This window comes from Xenopus laevis, chromosome 4L (assembly GCF_017654675.1).
Source record: "Xenopus laevis strain J_2021 chromosome 4L, Xenopus_laevis_v10.1, whole genome shotgun sequence".
Classification (NCBI taxonomy): Eukaryota; Metazoa; Chordata; class Amphibia; order Anura; family Pipidae; genus Xenopus; species Xenopus laevis.
Window position 1 is genome coordinate 19,513,897 of NC_054377.1, and position 25,297 is coordinate 19,539,193.

Sequence of the window (25,297 nt, forward strand, 5' to 3'; positions counted from 1 at the left end):
GTTCTATATGGGACATCTATTGCTGTTGTTCAACATCATCTCCCAGCAAGTTCAATAACAGGCTTATTACATTGTTGCTGCTGACTGAGGCCCTGCTCTGAATAATATCTCGGCTTACAATATTGTTCCAAAGCAAAATACTCTTTCCATTCCCCATTGGTGGTTATTTATATTTCTGTTTACTGTCTCTCTGCTAAATAAGGCTCTTATCCTTGGACTTCCATGTTTATTGCTGTAAACACAAACAATCGATTTCTTGCATGGCTTCTCACCTGGGATTGAGTTACCAGGAGGCAGAAGGTGTTTTTCCTACAGCAGCTGCATCATCCAGTGATTTGTCAGGATTCCTCTGCTGCTCTGCTCCAGGAGTCCCACTCGCAGTCATGTGATTACAGCAATTATCTAATGGGATGTCATTCTGTAAATATATCCAAACTACAGCAGGTTTCGTCTGTTTTCAAGGTCAAAGGAGATAATGTTCTATTTTTTCTCTTTAAATTAACTTTTATAGAATGGCTAAGAAACGTTTCAATTGGTCTTCATTATTTATTTTTTATAGTTTTTTTTAATGATTTGCCTTTTTCTGAATCTTTCAAATGGGGGTCATTGACCCCATCTAAAAAAACTAATGAGGCCGCACATTTATTGTTACTTATTACTCATTTCTTTTCAGACCCTCTCCTATTTGTATTTCCAGCTTTCAAATGGGGGTCACTGACCCAATATAAAAACAATGGTTCTGTAAGGCTACAAATGTATTGTTATTGCTACTTTTTATTACACATCTTTCTATTCAGGTCTACAGTATTATATTCATATTCCAGTCTCTTATTCAAATCAGTGTATAGTTGCTAGGGAAATTTGGACCCTAATAATCAGATTGCTGAAATTGTGTTTCACCGCATGCAAATTAATTGGCAAAACTGCGGCGACAATTCGCAGGTGAAAAATTGATGTGCGTCAAAATTATTATGACGCCCATTGACTTTAATGCGTTTCGCAAATATTTAGCAGTTTTGTGAGTTTTGCAGTAGATTCGCAATTTTTTTGGCGAAGCGAAACTAAACAGATTCGCCCATCCCTAATAAGAAATAAAAAACAATTGCAAATTGTCTCTCTACATCATACTAAACGTTAAGTCAAAGGTGAACAACCCCTTTAAACAGAAGGTGACATAGAAGATTGTGCCTTAGTATGAACAGAATCTTCTTTCTCTGTTATTTATTCTATTGATTCAAAGCTGCTGACCAAGGCATTACTGTCATAGAGCACTGGAACACACAGCTCTTTATGGCCACTAGGAGTAATGTTTGGCTAAGTAGTATGGCAGCACCTACTTAAAAGTTTTCTACACAGGGTTGGACTGGGCCGACGGGACATGGGGAAAAAACCTGGTGGACCCCGCTGGCCCAGACCCACTCCCTTTGCCACTGCTTCCAACCTGAATGAACCCTGTATTTACCCCTTAAAGGGATACTGTCATGGGAAAACATGTTTTTTTTTCAAAACACATCAGTTAATAGTGCTGCTCCAGCAGAATTCTGCACTGAAATCCATTTTTCAAAAGAGCAAAAAAAAAATGTATATTCAATTTTGAAATCTGGTATGGGGCTAAACATATTGTCAGTTTCCCAGCTGTCCCAGTCATGTGACTTGTGCCAGCACTTTAGGATGGAACTACTTTCTGGCAGGTTGTTATTTCTCCTACTTAATATAACTGAATCAGTCTCAGTGGGACTTGGCTTTTATTATTGAGTGTTGTTTTTAGATCTACCAGGCAGCTGTTATCTTGTGTTAGGGAGCTGCTATCCTGTACCTTCCTATTGTTCCTACAGTCAGGTTTCTTATAAAAACGGTGCATATTTTTTAATTAAAATATATTGGAGATAGGTTTCTTTTTCATTAAAGAAAGTAAAAATGGGATTTTATTTTTTTGCCTTTACATGCCCTTTAAAGGGGAACCACCCCCACCCCCTGAATGACAAGCACTGACAGAATATATGCATTTTGGCTGAAAAACCATGACTGAAAAATGCACCCAGTGGGCTACGAGCCTTCTGGCTGAGATTCTATGTATATTTCTAAGAAATCAGACCTCTGTATGCCGGGTACCATAGGACTTAATGGGCCCCACAGCAAAATTATGAAGACATTTCTGCCTTTGTTTATTATGTGGTTATTCTTTTATTCTTGCATCAAGCAACCAAGATGATCATATTATATATATATACACCAGGTTTCTCTTGGATACGTGGTAGTGCGCTCTTCATGTTTATGTGTGTGTGTGTGTGTGTGTGTGTGTGTATGTGTGTATATATATATATATATATATATATATATATATATATATATATATATATATATATATATATATACATACATATATATATACATACATATATATATACATACATATATATATACATATATATATATATACATATATATATATATATATATATATATATAGTGCATGAATAGCCGACGTGACGTTTCGGTCCACACAGGGACCTTCCTCATGGCCTGGTCTTCTTGAAGTATTTGAATTTTTTACCGTGCACCTAGGGAACATGATATCAGCAGGGTGCTGCCCTTGTGAAGAGATATATATATATATATATATATATATATATATATATATATATATATATATACACATTACACATAAATATATATATATATGTGCTTCCTCTTAAGTATAAGCTGCATTTCAAAACTTTCCCAGGACAAACCTTCAGTATATTTAAATATTTATGTGCCTTTAAGAGAGGGAGAGAGAGAGAGGTGGCATTTGCATTAGTGAAGCTCTGTACTACAAGGCGCTTCCGTGCCAAATAGCAATATTATTAACAGCCGTGACCATCCTCGTTCTGTGTTTAGATTCAACAAAGGATACTTACACTGATGATTCCGAGCAGGGTGCCTACGACAGCCGCACCGATCAATCTCTGCTTATTCAGCAGAAGCTCACCAGGCAAAAGCAGGGCTCTTGGAAGTCCCAAAAGGTAATAACCAATGTTTTTGTTTTGTGAATCAATATCTGTGTGAAATGTAGAACATTTGGTGCATAGTAAATATACATAGGGTATGAATACATACACCTTATGCAAGAGACAAGGATACGGATTATTTTAATGTATATTTTCCATTAGAAATGTCCATACAACTTCTTATTTATATGTACACATAGTTGTGAGTTAATTGCTGGTTAATGCCTCATAGGCAACAACAGCAGTGCACCTAGTGCCTCTACATATAAGACTGGTGTAATTATTGGCATAATTACTATAAAGCAGACCCCATGGTAGCAGGGGTGGAAGGCAGCAGGGTCTGCTGTATAAAATTACCTTGTCCTGGCCCATTCTGCATTCTATTTTTCACCACCCACTGCCACAAACAAACAAGCAGGGGTGAGCGCAGGTCCACGCCATTGGGCATTATAATGCTGTGTTTGTCTCCTGTCCATAGTAAGTTATGGTTTTATTGACAATGTCAGCATGCAGGGATAAGAAAACAAACCGCTGGCTCTTTAAGGAAAACTCAAAGGGGCATCAGATTTTTCCAGTGGATTTTTTCATAGTTAGGGTTGCCAACTGGCCGGTAAAAATTATAGTTGATCCCAATGTTATCAATAGGGAAAAAATATAAATATATAGGAAGGCCGGTATTTTTTTTCCAGAAAAGGTGGCAACCCTATTCGTAGTACAGGGATATAATAATATTGACTATTGTATAATATCCCTAAGTACAGGCTATGAAAAATAGAGAGAGATATCACTGTTGGAGGAGAAGCAGTGGTTTCAGAATTGTCTGGCCTAGGGGCGCTGACATAATGAATCCCGGCCTGCTTATACAAATTACCCCTCGTTGCAGAGTCAGCGCAGCGGAGCTCAAGGGCCCCATCTTCAGCGTTTTGGAAATCTTCGGTAAGTAAGAGACATACTGGCGTATGCGCAGGTGGAGCAGTCTTCTGATTTGTGATAACTGCGCATGTGTTGAAAGTGACGAAAATTACGAAATGAAGAAGACCCGAAGATTACCAAAGCACCGGAAGATGGAGCCCGTGAACTCTGCTGTACTTACTCTGCAACGAGGGGTAATTACAGGCTTAGGGGCATTTACAGGTGTTAGCACCTGTGTGGGGGGAGCAGAGAGGGGGGGCTATGAAGGGTAGGGGTTTTTATTAGTTGGGGGTTGAATTCCCCTTTAAACTATGAGTCTAAGTTCTCCCAAGAGACCTGCTTATCTTAGATTGTTACAATAGTATCTAAGTATTCATTCTAGGCTCTCTGCCAAAAGCCAATTAAGTTAGAAACTTTGTATCAGTGCAGGAGATCAAAGAGAAAGTCGTGACATTTCAGTAACAAAGACTTCGGGTTGAGCTGTCAAAATCGGGACTGTCCCGCTCAAAACGGGACAGTTGGGAAGTATGGCGTGGTGGGGGCTGGTAGTTTTCACCCTGAGCCACTTTAGGTCCTTTTCTCTGTAATTTTGCCTTTTGTGGAACATGAACAGTTGAAGGTTTATCTGACCTGGCTTGAATTGAGTAGGCAATCTCAGAGAAGAGAAGATGATGCCCTCCAGCTTTTCTGAGCTACTCTACATTTTATTAACCAGGTACAGTGATCAGTGAAGCTACGTGAGGCCCCCATGCTGCAGTTTTGGAGGCCAGAAGGTTGGTTCTGGAGGGGCATGGATAGAAGTATTAGTTGCACCTTTTGGTCACACAGCCCAAAACATAATAGCACCTGAAGATAGAAAATAGTTACAAGCTAAACCACTAACACCTCCTTAAAAACTGAAAATGGGATACTTTCTTAATGGAGATACAACTCACCCTTGAATGCAGGGCAAAAGTATATAATGGCATCAGTGTTTTTCTGTTTGTAGTTGGTTTCCTAATTGACTGGGAATTACATCTGCCAAATATCAGCCTATAAATAACTCTCCTAATTCTTTCCTCCAATGTTTTCCAGCCCAAAGAAGATTTGCTGAATAGAGATAAACACATCTTTGAAAGATTTCCAACAAAACCAGTTAGGGTAGGTATGACTTTAGTGATTATAACACACTAACGCCTCTTGCATTGCATCCTTCTTAAGCAAGTATATGGTTTAGGGAAACAATCGGAAACTCAGGACATTTCATTAAGAAACCGGGACTGCGGGCTGAGCTGTCAAAATTGAGACAGTTGGGAGGTATGTGTGTCCCGGGTGCAGGAACATAAAAAGTCTGATGCAAGCATATGGGCTTATTCTCAAACTGTGTACTTCAGTCTGCATACCAAAAGAACCAGGTTTCTCTACCAGCTTGAACTAGCCCCAGACTATAGGTCCCCCTCTCTGAGGGCATTTCTACAGAGGAAGCAGACCATGTGGCTGCAGGAGGGCCCAGGAGGTATAGGGGGCCCGGTGAAGCCTTAATTAATGAACCATTTTAATATGTTTTGGTAAAAAAGGACAACCTCTGCATATTTAGGAGGCCCTAAAATGAATTTGTTGTGGGGCCCAATAATATCTAGTTATGCCACTGCCCCTCTCCCTCCAGGGAAGCCTTGGACAGTGCCGGGGGCTTAGCCTGATGGCCAGTTAGGGTGATATCTGGGAAAAATGCCTATTTGCTTTTTACAAGATACACCTCAATCCCAGTTTGAAGGTCAGTAAGCGGGGGACCTGGAAGGAAAATTAATTTTAATGAGTGTCCGATAGCTTTTGCAGTTTTATCATGAGACTCGCTGCTGTGTCAGAAACACAATCGCATTATTCTTTTAAGATATTCACTAGGCAGCCCCAAAGGTTTGCTGAGATAGTGGAACTATTATGTACTCACTTTAATACAGAGGTCGCAGGCATTTCTTAATATTAAAATGCATAATTTCTCAAAACTGCCAACTACAGCTTTCCAAAAACGCTTAGTATTGTCTCATGATGCAGAAACTACAGCATTTTTCCTTCTGTAAAGAAAGGTTTTGCTAAACTGTGGGGGCCTTGAGTTATGGCCAACTAGAGCTCTCAATTCCTCAGCATGCAATTTGCGATTATTATTTCCTTTATGTTAAAGTAATTAAATAAAGACAAAGGTTCACCAAGGTGAAGCTTTCCAAAACACTTCACAAGTTGATAGAAAGGAAGACACGCTAAACCCACAAAGGCCAGCCCCACTACTCCCATTTAGCCTACTCTCATGTAACTACTTCATGTACAGTAACTGCATGTATTTACACAAGGGAAACATGGACAACTGCCAGCATAGACATGATGGTGATTAGAGGGGTTCTCCTTACATTTAGTGTCCAGAGATTGTACTCTGTAACTTACACTGTATTAATGAAAGTGAGCAGTGACTTGCACCCATATTGGTGCATAACATGCAAGTTGCAGTAGATGTTACTTAGTGTGCACCAACAAGTACACAGGAACTTTGGGGGAAATGCCACACAGAGGGTAAAAAACACGCTATTTGCACTTATTTATATGAGAACTGTAGTCTATGTTTCCTTGGAGAGCTTTTTCTACTACTAAAGACAGCAATCCAAGGATTTAGACTGCTCAGATCAGTGCAATTTGGATATGCTCAAGTATAGCGAAAATGCAACACATTCAGCTTTTTCTGCATGGAAGCCAAAAATTGTCCCATGACTGGCCAGCTTTAGGTTAATATCCCATTGGGGGATAGTAGCAAATAGAAGGAGCACAATGTCATTGATGAAGAAAGGCACATTTGTTTCAGCACCAAGCATTCACTTTTGGATGCAACTGGCTTCCTAATAACATTTGACAGGTAAAACGACAACCATTAACACTTCATTGGTGAGCCCAACAAACTGACACACAGACTAACTAGCTGCTCCGCGAGCAACAAATTGCTACACTATCAATGCCCCAAAGGTAGAGTCGAAAAAAAAACACACTACTGTTTTCGGCTGCATGACTTTAGTCCAACTGGAATGTAGCATCATAATAAATACTTCTTTATCGAGTACTTCTTTATGCTTAAATAAACCCAGGAACAACATTTGCCAATAACAATAGAAGAGGATGCAGACTCCAATTAAAAAGATACAGGTGACTGCACTAAATTATTGTCAATGATGTGCAGTTGGAAAGCATCACCAGTAGATATCCTCTGGGTAATGTTCAACTTTCCCATCATCTGCAACATTAAAAAAAGTGAAAGTGGCAATACTTCAACAGAATAAAATAGAAATACTAAACCAGATACAGGCGTCTTTTGGCACTTCCAGATTTAAAAGAATTACAGATCCCAACATCTCTCGAGCAGTTCAGCTCTAGGACAAAGATCTTTGAAAGCATCTCTCAAAGCATCACAAAGGTTCCCTGTCCTTCACAATCCACTTGTTGCAGACCCATGATTACAGGATTAGTTCTAAGCTCCCATTAGCCCCCAACAGGTTCAGGTGGCTATAAAAGACACAACTAATTACTTGTGTTGATAATGTGGCTTGTAAACCATTCCATCATACAGTAGCTTCCAGTTGACCTTCCATTAAGGTGGCCATAGACGTAGAGATCCACTCTTGGCCAAACGAGCAGATCTTTCCATGATATGACCACATCGGGCTGATCCAATCATGGGCCTCGGTGCCCAACGATCGCATCATAATTGATCCGATGCGGACGGTCGGATTATGGAACCGCAAACACGCATAGATGTGGCCGCGATCCGAAAGAACTTTTTAACCTGCCCGATCGAGATCTGGCCGACTTTCAGACAGATATCGATCAGGGAAGCCCATCGGATGGCCCCACACACGGGAAAATAAACTGCCATCTTGGTCTGTCGGCAGCTTTTATCGGCCCGTGTATGGGGCCTTTACAGGACTAAAATGTCAGCCCATTCCATTTGTCTTGGAAATTATCCCATTAGTTAAAGGCATAAGGGGATAAGATGCGAGCAAATGTTCATTCTTCTCATTAGTGACACATTGGTTCACCATGATAGGAACAAGTTAATTTAAATATCAACCTCAATATCAACCTATCACAGGATGGGGTATTCTTGATCGACGTTTACAGAAGTTTGAATACCGCTGGCCTCTGGTTTGTGAAAGTGCACGTTCTGGCCAAATGCAAAGAAACATACTTTGGACTAGGTCAGAGATCTTTTGAAGTTAAGAGAGGTTAATTTGCCTATTTGGGTGACCTGTGCCAAGTTATTAGCGTTAAATTGCTTGGTATTTTACTTCTCTGTTTGGTATTTGAACTAGTCACTTTCAGATAAGTGTGGAAGGCAAGTGATTTGGACCCATCCATGGGACAATAGGCTGTGTTTTCATTCAATAACCAGCTGGTTTATAGCAATATCAAGAGGACTTAAAGTATTCCATGTTTTATATGACCTGTAACATGATATATCCAATCTTGCCGTTATTGCACTTGCCTTACTGTACGGTCTCATTAAAGATTTAGTTACAGTTTAATAAACCTTTTACACCCCCTCGGGGTACCTTTTCTGTTTTCCTTGCTGTTGTTAATTCTTTACTCCAAAGACCCATGAAACAAACTCCCACGTAGAGGTGAGAGAGGCTGAGTTCATTATCAAGACAGCTGAGACAGTCATTTGGCTGACTTGATCATAAAATTACTAACTATCAGGGGGCCAAAAGTGCTGCTATCTAGATAGATTAGGAAAATGTGTATTTTTCTTTTGCTCTTCAATTCTGCATTTTAATGTGTCTATTAGCATATACCCAGCACTTATTCTTACAGCTTCATACCTCTTATTTTGGCACATAAGCATAGTCAGAATTCTTTCCTAAACTGTGTTCTCAAAAAGCGGATATTGCTTATCCATCCATTGAACCATGGATACCTTTTTATTGGATCACAAGGCACATTCCTGTGACCTAAGATTTTATGGGTCTGCATAAAAAAGGTTGCTAAAAAGGTTATTAATATTTCAGTCTTCGTTTGATTTTGTCACCCATGTGATGGCAAAATCTTGATGATTTGAGCATTCAATTTAGTATGTGGATCATGGTAGAAGAGATAGGGTGGCTGTGCAGTCCAGCTGGATATTGGTCTACATATATTAAGGATGCACCGAATCCGCTATTTGGGATTCAGGGAAATCCCCTAATCCTTCTTGAAAGATTTAGCCGAATACCGAAGTAAATCTGAATTTGCATATGCAAATTAGCAGTGGGAATGTGTAAAGGGGAAAAAATTCTTTCTTGTTTTGTGATAAAAAAAGTCATGTGATTTCCCTTCCTGGCCCTAATTGAAATATGCAAATTAGGATCAGGTTCGGCCTTTCACAAGGACTAGTCTGAATCCGAATCCTGCTGAAAAAGGCTGCATCCCGAATCAAATTCTGTATCCCTAACACAGTCCTCACTTCACTGCCTGGCTCAAAATCCAAATATCTAAACAAATTTGGAAAATGATCTGATAGTTATAATCAGTGCCGGGCCAGGCGCCCTAGGCAGGCCCGGCAGTCGTGGCGCCTGTTTTGCGTGCGCATGCGTGAATTGAAGAAGAAATGCAGAGAGTCGGGCAGAGAAGGGAACCGGACTTGGGGTAGGTGACAGAGGAGGTACGTGCCTGGCGCCCTCCCAGCTTTGCACCCTAGGCACGTGCCTACTCTGCCTACCCCTAGTTCTGGCCCTGGTTATAATTGATATAGAATGCTATTATTATGTGGTCTCCAGGAACAGGGCTAAATAACCCAGGTTTAGGCATATGGGCATATAAAGCTGTACACAAAATGTGGTTGAGAACTTTAGAACAAGAAAGGGCTATTTTTTTTGTTGATTTCCACTCCCGTAGCTGAGGGTCTAAGCATGGAACCATTTTTGAGGCTCTCCTGGGTCTTTTCTTTGGTTATATTATTATTATTATTGTTATTATTATCAACCACTGGCACATTGTTGTGTAATTTTTGTATTCAAATGTGTAGAGAACTGTGTGTGGAGAAATACCAATGTGAAAACAATGGAAACCATGGATCAATGCTTTACCAATGAAAATTAACTGGTTTCTGGTGGAGTCTACTGTAGGCTGCCAGTCCATATAAAGGCTACCAAACAACCAATCACAGACAGGAAATGTTTTCATGCTTGTGTTGCTCCCTAACTCTTTTTACATTTGAATGTGGCTCATGGGTAAAAAAGGTTGGGGAAAACAGGGTTAGAATGTCTTACTAGGCAAATTCACTGGGGGTGCCAATGTGTTAGGCGCCATCCAGTAAATATGATCACTTAACGGCCCGGATTCTTAACAAGGTGATTATATTTACAGGGGAGGGGGGGCTAAAACATCAACATAACCAGTGAATTTATGTTGACTTGTCCCTTAAGCTTGGAAATGCATTTTAATTTAAGAAGACATTTACTATAAATGGGGGGCATGCTTTCACCTCCTCCTTACTTTTTTAATTCTTTAGTATGGATAAAAACTTCTTTTTAATTTTTAGCTTTTTTTTTAATTATTTGCCATTTTCTTCTGACCCTTTCCAGTTTTCAAATGGGGGTCACTGACCCCTTGTAAAAAAAAAAAACAACTGCTGTAAGGCTATAATTGCAAATTGTCTCAGAATATCACTCTCTACATCATACTAAATGTTGTTTCAAAGTTGAACAACCCCCTTCAAGTGAACATTTAGTATGTTATAGAACGGACAATTCTAAACAACTTTTCAATTGGTCTTCATTATTTAATTTTGATAGTTTTTAAATTATTTGCATTCTTCTTCTGATTCTTTCCAGCTTTTAAATGAGGGTCATGGACCTCATCTAAAAACAAATGCTTTGTATCGGCTACACATGTATTTTTATTACTCATCTTTCTATTCAGGCCTCTCCTATTCATATTACAGTCTCTTCATCATCATCATCATTTAGTTATATAGCGCCGACAAGATACGCAGTGCTTTAAATCAGTGCAGGGTTGCTAGGGTAATTTGGATACCAGCAACCAGACTGCTGAAATTGCAAACTGATGAGCTGCTGAATAAAAAGCTAAATAACTAAAAAAATCCACAAATAATAAAAAATGAAAACCAATTGCAAATTGTCTCGGGATATCACTCTCTATATCATACTAAAAGTTAATTTAAAGATGAACAACCCCTTTAACACAATAATTAAATAAAATGTAAAAAGTTACCATTACTAGTTGTAGTAAAAATGTTTCTCTTAATTTATGTTTAGTACAGGTATAGGATCCCTTATCCGGAAACCTGATATCCAGAAAGCTCCGAATTACGGAATGGCTGTCTCCCATAGACTCCATTTTATCCAAAAAAATCCAAATTTTTAAAAATGATTTCCTTTTTCTCTGTAATAATAAAACAGTAGCTTGTACCTGATCCCAACTAAGATATAACTGATCCTTATTGGATGCAAAACCAGCCTATTGGGTTTATTTAATGTTTAAATTAATTTCTAGTAGACTTAAGGCACGAAGACCCAAGTTACGGAAAGATCCCTTATCCGGAAAACCCCAGGTCCCGAGCATTCTGGATAACAGGTCCCATACCTGTAGAATGAAAAACAGAGTCCTAAAAATGTTGTGCTTTGAATGACCAAAGTTATACAATGTCAGCAGCTTGACACCAAAGGAATTAATATGGGGGTTTATGGAAGGAGCATGAAATAGTTTCAAAAGGAATAGTAAGGTGATAATAAATTATGATAGAGAGATATTCAGAGCTGCCTGTCTCCATTCCAAGAGAAAGGGATGCTAGTTTCCGTTCAGGTTAAAGTGGATTGTCAGATAAATAAATGCCTCTCCGGGGATTCTAAAAACTCTCTGCAAATCCCTTTGCAGTCAATTGGCCAAACGTAGCATTGAGTAAATGGTGCGGCTGCAGTCTCATAGCAATGGATAGAGCAGCCGTGTTTCCCTAGATATCATGAAGGTGATTCACACGGTTGGAACATTTGCACTGTTTCCAGCTTTTCTGGGCAGAATTATGGAGACACTGAGTATGGAGAACATGGTAGGTGATTTTATTTTGACTTGTAAGTATGTTACTGTTTCTAAGTTAGGCACTGTGTTAGCCAGTCTACCATGGGTGTATTGATTTACAACTAATAATATACAGGTAGTTTCAGAAACTTTTATCTATTCATCTATCTATCTATCTATTTATTATCTATCTATCTATCTATCTATCTATCTATCTATCATCTATCTATATCGCTATCTATATGTCTGTCTGTCTGTCTGTCTATCTATCTATCTCGCTATCTATATTTCTATCTATCTATCTATCATCTATCGCTATCTATCTCTCTCTCTCGCTATCTCTCTCTCTCGCTATCTCTCTCTATCTCTCGCTATCTCTCTATCTATATAGCTATCTCTCTATCTATCTATCTATCTATCTATCTATCTATCTATCTATCTATCTATCTATCTATCTATCTCTCTATCTCTCTATCTATATATCTATCTCTAGCTATCTCTCTATCTATATATCTATCTGTCAGGACTATTGGGGATTGAATCCCTGGTCTGCAGGTTGACTGGACAGTGCATTCTCATGCTGAGCCACTGGAGGCAGTTGGAGCTCACACCTCGAACTGTCAGTGTAGATTACTGCTATTCCATGTCTCCACCCCTAATCTCATTGAAGCCAGGTGTCGGTGATCTTATCATCAAGGCTCTATATAAGCCTTTACCTTTCTGCCAGCCATTGCTGGATCATTGATTTATTTCTGTGTTCTAGTCACCTTGTGCCAGTGTTCCTGAAATTACCCAGTCCCTGATTCCTGACTTGTCCTGCTTGTTCCTCTGACCTGTTTATTCCTTGTACCTGCTACATCCTTGATCTGATCTCCTGGTTTGACCCTTCGCCTGTTTCACGGACTTGCATTGTTTGCCGCCTGCCACTGATCTCTTGCCTGTTCCTAGGACTTGTATCACCTGCCGCCCGCCTATGAACTTTTGCCTGTGTACACGGACTTGCATCAGCCTGCCCCAACCTTTGGTTTGTTATAGTTCTCATTTTTACTTCTTATTATTTGTCTTCCGTTTCACCAATACCAATTGTTTATAGTTTACCATTAAACTTCATTCTGAGCACACTTCCATTTCCTGGTTATTCTAACACCAAACATGGTGTCGCCATGTTACCATGCATTTCGGCTCCTACCTGCCAACCACACATTGTTGGTAGATCCTGACAGAATGATCCAGCCTAATTACAAGGAGCCTGATGGTAACTGCTGTGCTGTTTCAGATACTGCTGAACTACAACTCTCTGCCAAGTGGCTTGCCTCAGTGAAAAAGTATGAAGGGGAAAAGGACACGTTTGATGAATTTCTTCTTGTATGTAAAAGGTTTGCGACTGTCTCTTTTTTCAAGCAAGCACCTGAGTGCATGAAAAGCAGGCTAATTATATTATTCCTTTTGGGAGGTAAAGTCTTAGAATGGGCTGAGTCTTGCATAGATGAAGAGGCTTTTTTTCTGCAGGATCCCATTCTGTTTCTCACTTTGTTAAAGGCATATTCTACAGGGGATCTCTGGCCAGTATCGCCTGATATTTTCAAATCTACATCTGAAATTACTTTGCAATCCTCCTGTTCTGATGTTTTCTCTGATGGAGGCAATTTAGAAAATATTTCTGATGAAGAATGGGAAGACCTGGACTCAGATGGGGATGAAATACAAACTGCATTTACTACTAAGTTCAAGGGCCGTTCAATCACCCAGTTACCATCAATACCTGTGCCTCCTGCCCCTAGGCCCACTGTTCAACCTTCAGTTCCTGCTCCAGGGCCAGCTGATATTCAACAGATTTTTCTTGTTCCGGTCCTCCGGCGGCTTGGTCCTTCCCCAGCTTTCCCACGAATTGGGCCTCTACCTGCTCTCGTCCAGCCTGTTCCAGCTTGTGTGCCGGCTCTTCAGTCACCTGCTCCTGTGCCGGCTCTTCAGTCACCTGCTCCTGTGCCGGCTTCCCAGCCAGTCCTTGCTCCTGTGCCGGCTTCCCAGCCAGTCCTTGCTCCTGTGCCGGCTTCCCAGCCAGTCCTTGCTCCTGTGCCGGCTTCCCAGCCAGTCCTTGCTCCTGTGCCGGCTTCCCAGCCAGTCCTTGCTCCTGTGCCGGCTTCCCAGCCAGTCCTTGCTCCTGTGCCGGCTTCCCAGCCAGTCCTTGCTCCTGTGCCGGCTTCCCAGCCAGTCCTTGCTCCTGTGCCGGCTTCCCAGCCAGTCCTTGCTCCTGTGCCGGCTTCCCAGCCAGTCCTTGCTCCTGTGCCGGCTCCCCGAAAGCTGCCTGTGCCGGCTCCCCGAAAGCTGCCTGTGCCGGCTCCCCGAAAGCTGCCTGTGCCCGTTACCATGCCAAGGCAGCCGGTTCCAGTCTCCGTGCCTGCAGCCCAGCCGGTTCCAGTCTCCGTGCCTGCAGCCCAGCCGGTTCCAGTCTCCGTGCCTGCAGCCCAGCCGGTTCCAGTCTCCGTGCCTGCAGCCCAGCCGGTTCCAGTCTCCGTGCCTGCAGCCCAGACGGTTCCAGTCTCCGTGCCTGCAGCCCAGACGGTTCCAGTCTCCGTGCCTGCAGCCCAGACGGTTCCAGTCTCCGTGCCTGCAGCCCAGACGGTTCCAGTCTCCGTGCCTGCAGCCCAGACGGTTCCAGTCTCCGTGCCTGCAGCTCCTGTGCCAGTGGTCCCTTCTGCAGCTCCTGTGCCAGTGGTCCCGTCTGCAGCTCCTGTGCCAGTGGTCCCGTCTGCAGCTCCTGTGCCAGTGGTCCCGTCTGCAGCTCCTGTGCCAGTGGTCCCGTCTGCAGCTCCTGTGCCAGTGGTCCCGTCTGCAGCTCCTGTGCCAGTGGTCCCGTCTGCAGCTCCTGTGCCAGTGGTCCCGTCTGCAGCCCCTGTGCCAGTGGTCCCGTCTGCAGCCCCTGTGCCAGTGGTTCCCGTCTGCAGCCCCTGTGCCAGTGGTTCCGTCTGCAGCCCCTGTGCCAGTGGTTCCGTCTGCAGCTCCTGTGCCAGTGGTTCCGTCTGCAGCTCCTGTGCCAGTGGTTCCGTCTGCAGCTCCTGTGCCAGTGGTTCCGTCTGCAGCTCCTGTGCCAGTGGTTCCGTCTGCAGCTCCTGTGCCAGTGGTCCCGTCTGCAGCTCCTGAGCCAGTGGTTCCGTTTGCAGCTCCTGTGCCAGTACTTCAGCTTCCAGCCTCCGAGCCAGCAGCCTTGCCGCTTCCAGCCTCCGAGCCAGCAGCCTTGCCGCTTCCAGCCTCCGAGCCAGCAGCCTTGCCGGCTTCAGTCTGTGAGGACCTGTGTACTGTGGCCTCTGGGCCCAAGGACAAATCCATTTCTAGACCTGTCGTACTTACTACGAGATCTGATAGTTCTGGTGCTCCAGAGTCTACCAGTCTTGTTGCTGTTCATGATGGTCTTTCTGTTGTCCTGGGCAAGCCATCACATGTAATGGGTGCCTCTGCTGGTCCGCCACCTGTAATGGGTGCCTCTGCTGGTCCGCCACCTGTAATGGGTGCCTCTGCTGGTCCGCCACCTGTAATGGGTGCCTTGGCTGACTCCTCTAATCTGGCTTCTGACCCTGGCGACTCCTCTGATGTGGCTCCTGACCCTGGCGACTCCTCTGATCTGGCTTCTGACCCTGGTGACTCCTCCGATGTGGCTCCTGACCCTGGCGACTCCTCTAATCTGGCTTCTGACCCTGGTGACTCCTCCGATGTGGCTTCTGACCCTGGCGACTCCTCTAATCTGGCTTCTGACCCTGGTGACTCCTCCGATGTGGCTCCTGACCCTGGCGACTCCTCTAATCTGGCTTCTGACCCTGGTGACTCCTCCGATGTGGCTCCTGACCCTGGCGACTCCTCTAATCTGGCTCCTGAACCTGGTGACTCCTCCGATGTGGCTCCTGACCCTGGCGACTCCGCTGATCCGGTTTCTGACCCTGGCGACTCCACCGATTTGGTTTCTGACTCAGCCGAGGTTCCTGTATTGACTCAAAACTATAGCAATGTTTCCGTTTTGACTCTAGACTCCTCCGATCTGGTTTCTGACACTGGCAGCTCTTCAACCTCTGTCCTTGGCAACTCTTCAGTTCTGGCCCTCAACCCTGGTGACTTGCCTGCATGGGCTCTTGAGTTTAGTGGCACTCCTGATCCTGGTGGGCCTCCGGTTCCAGATGTGGCTCCAGGTAGTACTTCAGTGTTGGTTCCTGTCCCTGGCAGCTTCTCTACCCTGACTCCTGATCTTGGCGGTTTTCTCCCTGTTAAAAAATTTTCATTTGACTTTAGTATCACCCGGAGGGTGATACTTGAAGGGGGGGTAATGTCAGGACTATTGGGGATTGAATCCCTGGTCTGCAGGTTGACTGGACAGTGCATTCTCATGCTGAGCCACTGGAGGCAGTTGGAGCTCACACCTCGAACTGTCAGTGTAGATTACTGCTATTCCATGTCTCCACCCCTAATCTCATTGAAGCCAGGTGTCGGTGATCTTATCATCAAGGCTCTATATAAGCCTTTACCTTTCTGCCAGCCATTGCTGGATCATTGATTTATTTCTGTGTTCTAGTCACCTTGTGCCAGTGTTCCTGAAATTACCCAGTCCCTGATTCCTGACTTGTCCTGCTTGTTCCTCTGACCTGTTTATTCCTTGTACCTGCTACATCCTTGATCTGATCTCCTGGTTTGACCCTTCGCCTGTTTCACGGACTTGCATTGTTTGCCGCCTGCCACTGATCTCTTGCCTGTTCCTAGGACTTGTATCACCTGCCGCCCGCCTATGAACTTTTGCCTGTGTACACGGACTTGCATCAGCCTGCCCCAACCTTTGGTTTGTTATAGTTCTCATTTTTACTTCTTATTATTTGTCTTCCGTTTCACCAATACCAATTGTTTATAGTTTACCATTAAACTTCATTCTGAGCACACTTCCATTTCCTGGTTATTCTAACACCAAACATGGTGTCGCCATGTTACCATGCATTTCGGCTCCTACCTGCCAACCACACATTGTTGGTAGATCCTGACATCTATCTATAGCTATCTCTCTATCTATATATCTATCTTTAGCTATCTCTCTATCTATATATCTATCTCTAGCTATCTCTCTATCTGTCTATTATATACATATATTTATATATCCTATAGGTATTAAATATGAAGCTATATTATAACACATAGTAAGCAATAGTTAAAACAAAATCAAATGTACTCAAATTCTTCTGTGTCCCTTTTAGAATAAATGCACTGCTTCTATTTGAATGGACTAATTACTTGTATAAGTGATACAGCTGTGTGCTTATTTATATATATATTTATATATATATGTATATACACATGGTGCCTTTGTGATAACTGGGACTATTTACATTTCAAAGCCTTTCTATGATGGTTCCTTTTATCTATACAGTAGCGGATTGTCTGCTTGGTTGCACATGTACAGAACTCGCTTTAGGTTTTCTGTCCATCCAAAGAGTCTTTGATTCAGAAAGTTTAACTCAGTGTGTGTGTCGTCCGGGCCCACTGTCTTATTGACTTTCATTTATTATTTTCTTTCTCTGTGTTATAGAAACAAAACAAATGTAAAAAGCATGAATTTGTTCAAAGGATTTGCTTACAGATTGATTGGTTGTGATTTTGTATGTAGTCTGTGTATACACTAGTGATGGGGGAATACATTTTAACAGGCGCAAATTTGTGGTGAATTTCCGTGTTTCGCCACTGGTGAATACATTCGAGAAACCGTCGCGAAAATTTGCTAGTGTCAAAAAAAAATGTGAACCCGCAGGAAATTTACAAATTTTTCACCTAAACGGGACAAATTGCCCCATCACTAGTATACACCCTTCTACTGTACAGTGCTGTAGAATATGTTGGCAAATATGTCAGAATATGTATTATTGTATTATTATAATCTTTATTATTAGTAGTAGTAGTATTAATAACAATAATAATAATGTTTTCCACTATAGGATTTCAAGTGCTTATCATTATCAAGGCATCTATCTGGGAAATGCACAGGTTTAAAATTTGCTTCAGGGTTAGGCTAATGCCACACTGGTTCTAATCTCAGCAGGTGGAGGCAAAGAAGAAAGCTAATGTCAGCATTCGGGCTGATTCTAGGCCTGCACTTTTGCTTGGCCGGAGATCAGCCCCATAGCAATCAATCAGCAAGTCGCTGACCCACGTCCTGACCTGCAAAGAATAATAATAACAACAGATTGGTTGCTATGGGTAACCAGAACTAGAGCAAAATTTTACGCTGGCAGATGTTCATTCCCCACAGCGCGTCGGAATTTGACGCCGTGTGTCCGAAACGGACGCCGGCACGACCAAAGTTTTGACGCCGACCCCTCCGACCCCCCCACAAAATGTAGATTATAATGCATAATGTACCCCCTACTAGAAATTTATAAAGATATCAGAAGTCACCTCGGAGTTATATGACCTGTATAAAAGCACTCGGCCTATGGCCTCATGCTTTTATATGGTCACATAACTCCTCAGTGACTTATAATATCTTTAGAAATTACAGTAGGGGGTACATTATCCACTATATATATTCTATATATACAGAAATACTATCACATCAAAAGTGCAGCCAACAATAGTATTTCCAGAATTACATGGTTACATTATCTGCCTCATGGAGCATTTTTTTTTTGCTGAAAACTCGACCTCTTGGTTACGTGATTATGTAGCGACAACGAAAAAGATAATAAACGGGAAGTATACAGTATCACTGTATTTGTTGTCTGATACAGCAGTTGTTGTACTGGTGGGACTATTTGTAGCTTTTCTGGGAGAGAATTCTCCCCAGTAATCTCTCTAGTTACTATGTAATGCTGCCTCCTCTGTTTGAATATAACCTAAAAAAGTACAGTGTGTTAGTGATGAGATTTTATAAAAACTATTATGAAATATGCTTTGGGTGATTAAAGGGGCTGTTTACCTTTGAACTAAATTCTAGTATGATGTATTGAATGATATTCTTTATCTTTTTTTTATTACTCGTAGGGTTTTTTTTTAAATTATATAGCTTATTATTCAGCAGTTCTCCAGTGTGCAATTTCAGCAATCTGAATGTTCTAAATGACCCTAGCAGCCATGCATGGATATTAATAAGAGACTGGGAATATGAATAGGAGAGGGGCTGAATAGACAGGCGAGTAATACAAAGTAGCAATAAAAATAAATGTGTAGCCTTACAGAGCATTTATTTCTTAGATGGGGTCCCTGAAAACTGGAAAGAGTTAGAAGAAGGAAAATAGTTCAAAATCAATAACAAAGAAAAAAATAAAGGCTATTTGAAAAGTTGATTAAAATTAGCCATTCTATAACATGTTAAAAGTTAAATAAAAGATGAATCATCCCTTTAACAGAACTATTGGTATGGGATCTATTATCTGGAAACTAGTGATTGGCAAATTTATTCGCCAGGCGGGAATTCACAGCTAATTCCCGCAGGCGAATAAATTTGCGAAACCGCAGCAAAAAATTGCCAATGCTGTTTCGCGAGACGCCGGTGCCATTTCGCAAATTTCGCGGGAAATTTGATTGTCCACAAAGCTCTGTATTATGGGAAGTTCCTCTCCCATAGACTTCGTTTTATTCAAAAAAACAAACTTCAAAATGTATTCCCTTTTTCTGTGTAATAATAAAAAAGTAACCTTGTATTTGATCCAAACTAAGATATAATTAATCCTTATTGGATGCAAAACAATTATACTCCATTTATATAGGGGGTTATTTATTAAAGTCGAGTTTATTTACTATAAAATCCATTTTTTTTTTGTGAAAAAGAACCCCCTAATTTTTCAAGGAAAGATCAATAATCCGGAAAACCCCAGATCCCGAGCATTCTGAATAACAGGTCCCATACCTGTATAACACTTGATACTGAAGAGCTTCTCACAGCTTTAGTTGTCTACTTTTATGTGCAACAGGCCTAAGGTCTCCTTGGATATGAATAAAGTAGGCTTTACATATACAGAAATGGGATCCGTTATCCGGAAACCCGTTATCCAGAAAGTTCCTAATTATGGAAAAGCCATCTCCCATAGACTCCATTATAATCAACTAATCCAAATTTTTAAAAATGATTTCCCTTTTCTCTGTAATAATAATAGTACTTTGTACTTGATCCATACTAAAATATAATTAATCCCTACTGAAAGCAAAACCATAGTATTGGGTTTATTTAATGTTTACATGATTTTCTAGTAGTCTTAGAAAGGTGTAAAGATCCAAATTACGGAAAGACCCGTTATCCGGAAACCCCCGGGTCCCGAGCATTCTGGATAATTGGCCCCACACCTGTAGTTTCAAATGAAAAAAAAGTTGAGCAGTCCTCACAGGCATGCTTCTTTATTAAAATCAACAGGAACAGCTACAGGTAGCCATAAAACCTGGTTCATTTTGGGTGCCAAGTGCAACGCATCAAATTCAATGCCCTTTTGCACCAGCAATGACAAAGGAATTCTGGGAAAAAAACACTAATGTGGTAAAAAAAATGGCTATTGCACTTGAAATATTCCTTTGTCCTCTGCACTTGCAGACATAAATGAACCCCATACGGTTTCTCTGCATCAATAGATTGAGTTGAATTTAATCAGAAAGTGGCCGGGGAGGAGGGTATTCTTTTCAGCTACAGAAGCAGAAGTCCATGGTCCGGTTCCCCCGTGACCACGGGATCTGCTTTCTCTATAGTTACATCATTGGGGAGGAATAAGCCGCTCCCAGTAGGGATGGGTGAATTTGTTTGCCTTGTTTCGATGCAAAAATTACACCCATAGACTTGTATGCTGTTGCACGCCCAAAAATTTCGACGCCCATGGGCGTTGGTGACATTTCTCTGGTGTAGCATTTTTGGCTAAGCGAAACGGGTCAAATTCGCCCAAGCCTAGCACAATTATACAGAAGTTGGGTAATGGCCAACTCACTATGGGGGAATTTGTACAAATGCAAATATGATTGCGGACGTCATTGTCCCCTTTAGAAAAGGGCATGTATTTGCTCCATCTGTATGTTTGCTAACCATACCAAATACCATGTCATTTATATTTAACAGTGCAACTGTTTAATATCAGACCATTACTGGCAATTAGCAGCAAGCGAAAGCCTGAAGCTACAGTTCGTAATTGATCCAGATGAACATTTTGTAAGTAAAGTGTCTATCAAAATCAGGTGGAACTGATCTCCCACTACGTGAGTCATCAAGGAACATTTTCCCTTTACCAACCTACAATAAAATGCATTCCGACTTCAAGAGTAAACACATAACTCAGACAATGAATATCACTGTGTAGTGGGGATATTTACTCGGAATGGCTTTTAGCTAGTCATGGATAGCTAGAGCATTTATTGACATATCAGTCTTGCATGGCTGAATGCCCCAGAACATCAGATGTGTGTCTGTCGATCTTATTTATGGAAGCTTTTAACTCCCAAAGAGAAGCATCTCAGCTTATATACACTGAGCTCTGCAAGTGCCTTCTACATGGTCTGTTTACAGCTTCTTTCTACAAGGAGGTTGATGAAACAACCAATCAGGTTAATGCAATGAACAAAAACAACAGTTTCACCAATACTTTATTTAAACAAGTAACGGTACCGTAGAGACAAAGAAGAAGTGAGGGAAGGAGCCGTGTCTTCCCGTGAAGGTCAAACTCATAAAAATAATTAGCCTGCTTCTGCTAGTGATATAAATATTCTAGTTTCGAAGCAGAGGCTGAATATAAAGTACAATGAAGGAAATGTCAGCAGTGCCAAGGACTGGTACTACCGAAAACATCATTTTAGAGCTTAGTTCAAGGAAAATAATTTAGCACTTTGGGTGCGAAATGTTAGGCACCCCCAAGTGATTGTATTTACTTACCTGAAGCGATTCTCTTCTGGCTTCTTCTTTCCACAAATTTCCCGGCGGAGACGCATGTGCAGTAGAATGAAATAGCCAACTTTTTAGTTAAAGGGATACTGTCATGGGAATTTTTTTTTTTTTTCAAAATGAATCAGTTAATAGTGCTGCTCCAGCAAACAGATTTTTTTACATTCAATTTTGAAATCTGACATGGGGCTAGACATATTGTCAATTTCCCAGCTGCCCCAAGTCATGTGACTTGTGTTCTGATAAACTTCAATCACTCTTTACTGCTGTACTGCAAGTTGGAGTGATATCACCCCCTTCCCTTCCCCCCCCCGGTAGCCAAACAAAAGAAGAATGGGAAGGTAACCAGATAACAGCTCCCTAACACAAGATAACAGCTGCCTGGTAGATCTAAGAACAACACTCAATAGTAAAAACCCATGTCCCACTGAGACACATTCAGTTACATTGAGAAGGAAAAACAGCAGCCTGCCAGAAAGCATTTCTCTCCTAAAGTGCAGGCACAAGTCACATGACCAGGGGCAGCTGGGAAATTGACAATATGCCTAGCCCCATGTCAGATTTAAAAAAAAATCTGTTTGCTCTTTTGGAAAATGGATTTCAGTGCAGAAGTCTGCTGGAGTAGCACTATTAACTGATGCTTTTGAAAAAAACATGTTTTCTGATGACAGGATCCCTTTAAAGTTCTTATGCGCATGAGGAGCAGCGCGAAGAAAGAAGAAGGCGAAGTGGATCACTCTGTGGTGCTCACTGATATAACCCCGGCCCGTTACAGTTTTCTGCTGATAGGAGCACCGGCCCGAGGTTTCAGGTAAGTAAATTAACTTGGGGTGCCTAACATTTGGCACCCTCAAGTGCTAAATGACTTTCCTTCTCCTTTAAAGGGACACTGATGCAGGAGGAGGAAATGCTTTTTCTTAACAGACGATGGCGAGATAGTCATATATTTTATTTTAGCTATGGTCACATGTAAGCTTTGTACCAAAATGGAGCCTTTTTCAAGAAGGTGACAACTGAGAAACTCATTCATGGATTAAGCTGGAACGGTTTTCCAAGAAATGGTTTCCTATTACAATGATCCCCTGTGGATTGGGAGCAACATGTTGCTCACCAACCCCTTGGATGTTGCTCCCAGTGGCCTCAAAGCAGATGCTTATTTTTGAATTCCAGGCTTGGAGGCAAGTTTTGGTTGCATACAAACCAAGTTTACGGCCAAGCAGAATCTCCTAGGCTGTCAATCCACATAAATAGCCAATCACAGCCCATAATTAGCACCCCAGGAACTTTTTTCATGCTTTTGTTGCTCCCCAACTCTTTTTATATTTGATTGTGGATCATGGGTAAAAAAGGTTGGGGACCCCTGTCCAATTATAAGGCTCAGAGACCTAAGGCCACCTTGCCACTCATAGGCAAACAGCAGTTGAATAGGAGAGCAATGGGTTATATATGTATATCAGCCCAGTTATAATGCAACCTGCCTGTATTATGGATGAGGTGATGGTTCAGTTTCTAAATGAAGCCAATTAAATCCTTTTTGGAACTTTCCACATTGTTCAATGTAAGGCCTAAAATATATACGTTTGAGGGTCATTGGTTGGTCAAGAACCAAGAGATTGGGTTGCATTTCTGGTTTAGTCAGCTTGGTGCTGACTCTCTCTTTACCTATGTGTTTCATGTTATCGTTTGGAAAAGCGAACATGGCTGTATGTGTATGAAATCTATTATCCAGAAAGCTTAGAACTACGGGAAGACCATCTCCCATAGACTCCATTTTAAGCAAATAATTCAAAAATGTATTTTTGAATTTATTATTTTTTTAATTATTTATAAATGTTTTTCATTTCTCTGTAATAATAAAACAGTATCTTGATCCAAAGATTATGGGTCTTTCTGTAATTTGGGTCTCCATACCTTATGTCTACTAAAAAATCATTTGAAATTTAATTAATCCTGGTTTTGCCTCCAATAAGGATTAATTATATCTTAGTTTGGATTATGTACAACATACTGTTTTATTATAATAGAGAAAAAGGGAATCATTCCTGAAAATGTGAATTATTCAATTAAAATGGAGTATATGGGAGATAGGCTTCATGTAATTCAGAGCTTTCTGGATAACGGGTTTCCAGATAATGGATGTTTCACCTGTACAATAGTAACTTAATGCATTTGGGCACACTTTAGTTATAATAATAATAACTCAGGAGTATGTAAATTTCTAATGTACCCTTTCTTTCTCAATGTTGCAGGATCAAGTGGGCACTGTTGCGTCCCTGGGACTCTTTTTCAAAGACGGAATAAAGCGCATTGATTATATCTTGGTGTATAAAAAGTCCAGCGTGCAACTTGAAAAACGCAGCACCTTTGAAAAGAATCTCCGAGCTGAAGGTCTAATGTTGGAGAGAGAAGTAAGATGGTCTTTAATGAGTGCCCCTAAAGGGATTCTGACTGCTTCATCATTGGGCTCATATAAAATTGAACAGAGTTTATGTAGGGAGCAAACCTGAGGCAGTGTATAAAAATTAGATCAGGGAGAAAAGTTTATAGGTACAAACCCCTTCTCCTTTTAATTTGCAGTAGAAAACACTCAGCTGCTCCCAGGGACAAACAAGTAGAAGAATAAATTGTATATACATTGAAACATAACTGTCGATACAAAGGGTGCTCAGTGGACACTTAAAGACTGTCCTTAGGCACTTCCTTGGGAAACAGGTTCCCAGAGTTTTGATCTTCCCAAAACACTGTCATTGTAATTAAAACATACCTCCCAAAATTTTGGAAATAAAAAGAGGGACAAAAGATGGGCAATTTTTTTTTGATCATGCCCATTTTTGTGGCCACACCCCCTAATTAACATGTTCATTTTACAAAATTTGGCAGGTTATGAAAGTTTGAACATATTTCTGTGTTTTTTCCCCAGTTATTACAGTTTTGATTATGAAGGTAAATGGTCCTTTAAGCCATGAGTCTAACTTTTCCCAAAGGACCTGTTATCTTATATTGTTACAGTTACTTATTTGCTTATCTCAAAATTGTTACAAAAGTATCTTATCAGCTGCTGTGGCTACTCTGGGCTCTCTGCCAAATTAAGTTAGAAACATTGTTTCTTTTTCTGTCTGTTCAGGACTTTCCAGTAATAACGAGGGACTGTGGGTTGTGCTGTCAAAAGAGGGACTGTCCCTCTAAAAACGGGACAGTTGGGAGGTGTGATTAAAACATACCAACAAACTGTAGTGTGCATCTAATAAACCCATTCACAAACAGTCTATTATATTTTCAGTAGTTTTATTCATATTTTATATTGTGCTGCCAACTTAATATTTTTCCTGCTGCAAACAACTCACATATGCTCTGTCTGGTGGCACATGGGGTGTTTCGACCACTGCTGTGAAATGTCTCATATAAGTGATATGAGGCAAAAAACTATGACCAGTGTCCAACCCTGGCCTGCCCCTAGAAATATGCACACGCCCATATCCGCAGACTTTGAACT

General features: G+C 41.4%; 1 protein-coding gene across 1 annotated transcript in view; it reads left to right on the top strand.

Annotated features, from left to right (window-relative positions):
- LOC108713464 (anoctamin-3) overlaps positions 1 to 25,297 on the top strand; it is a 187,259-nt gene that overhangs the window by 65,203 nt on the left and 96,759 nt on the right. The window contains exons 3-5 of the mRNA XM_041589950.1: positions 2,881 to 3,005; positions 4,977 to 5,042; positions 24,054 to 24,212. Of these exons, the coding sequence (XP_041445884.1) occupies positions 2,881 to 3,005; positions 4,977 to 5,042; positions 24,054 to 24,212 (350 nt within the window). The remainder of the gene's footprint in view (positions 1 to 2,880; positions 3,006 to 4,976; positions 5,043 to 24,053; positions 24,213 to 25,297) is intronic.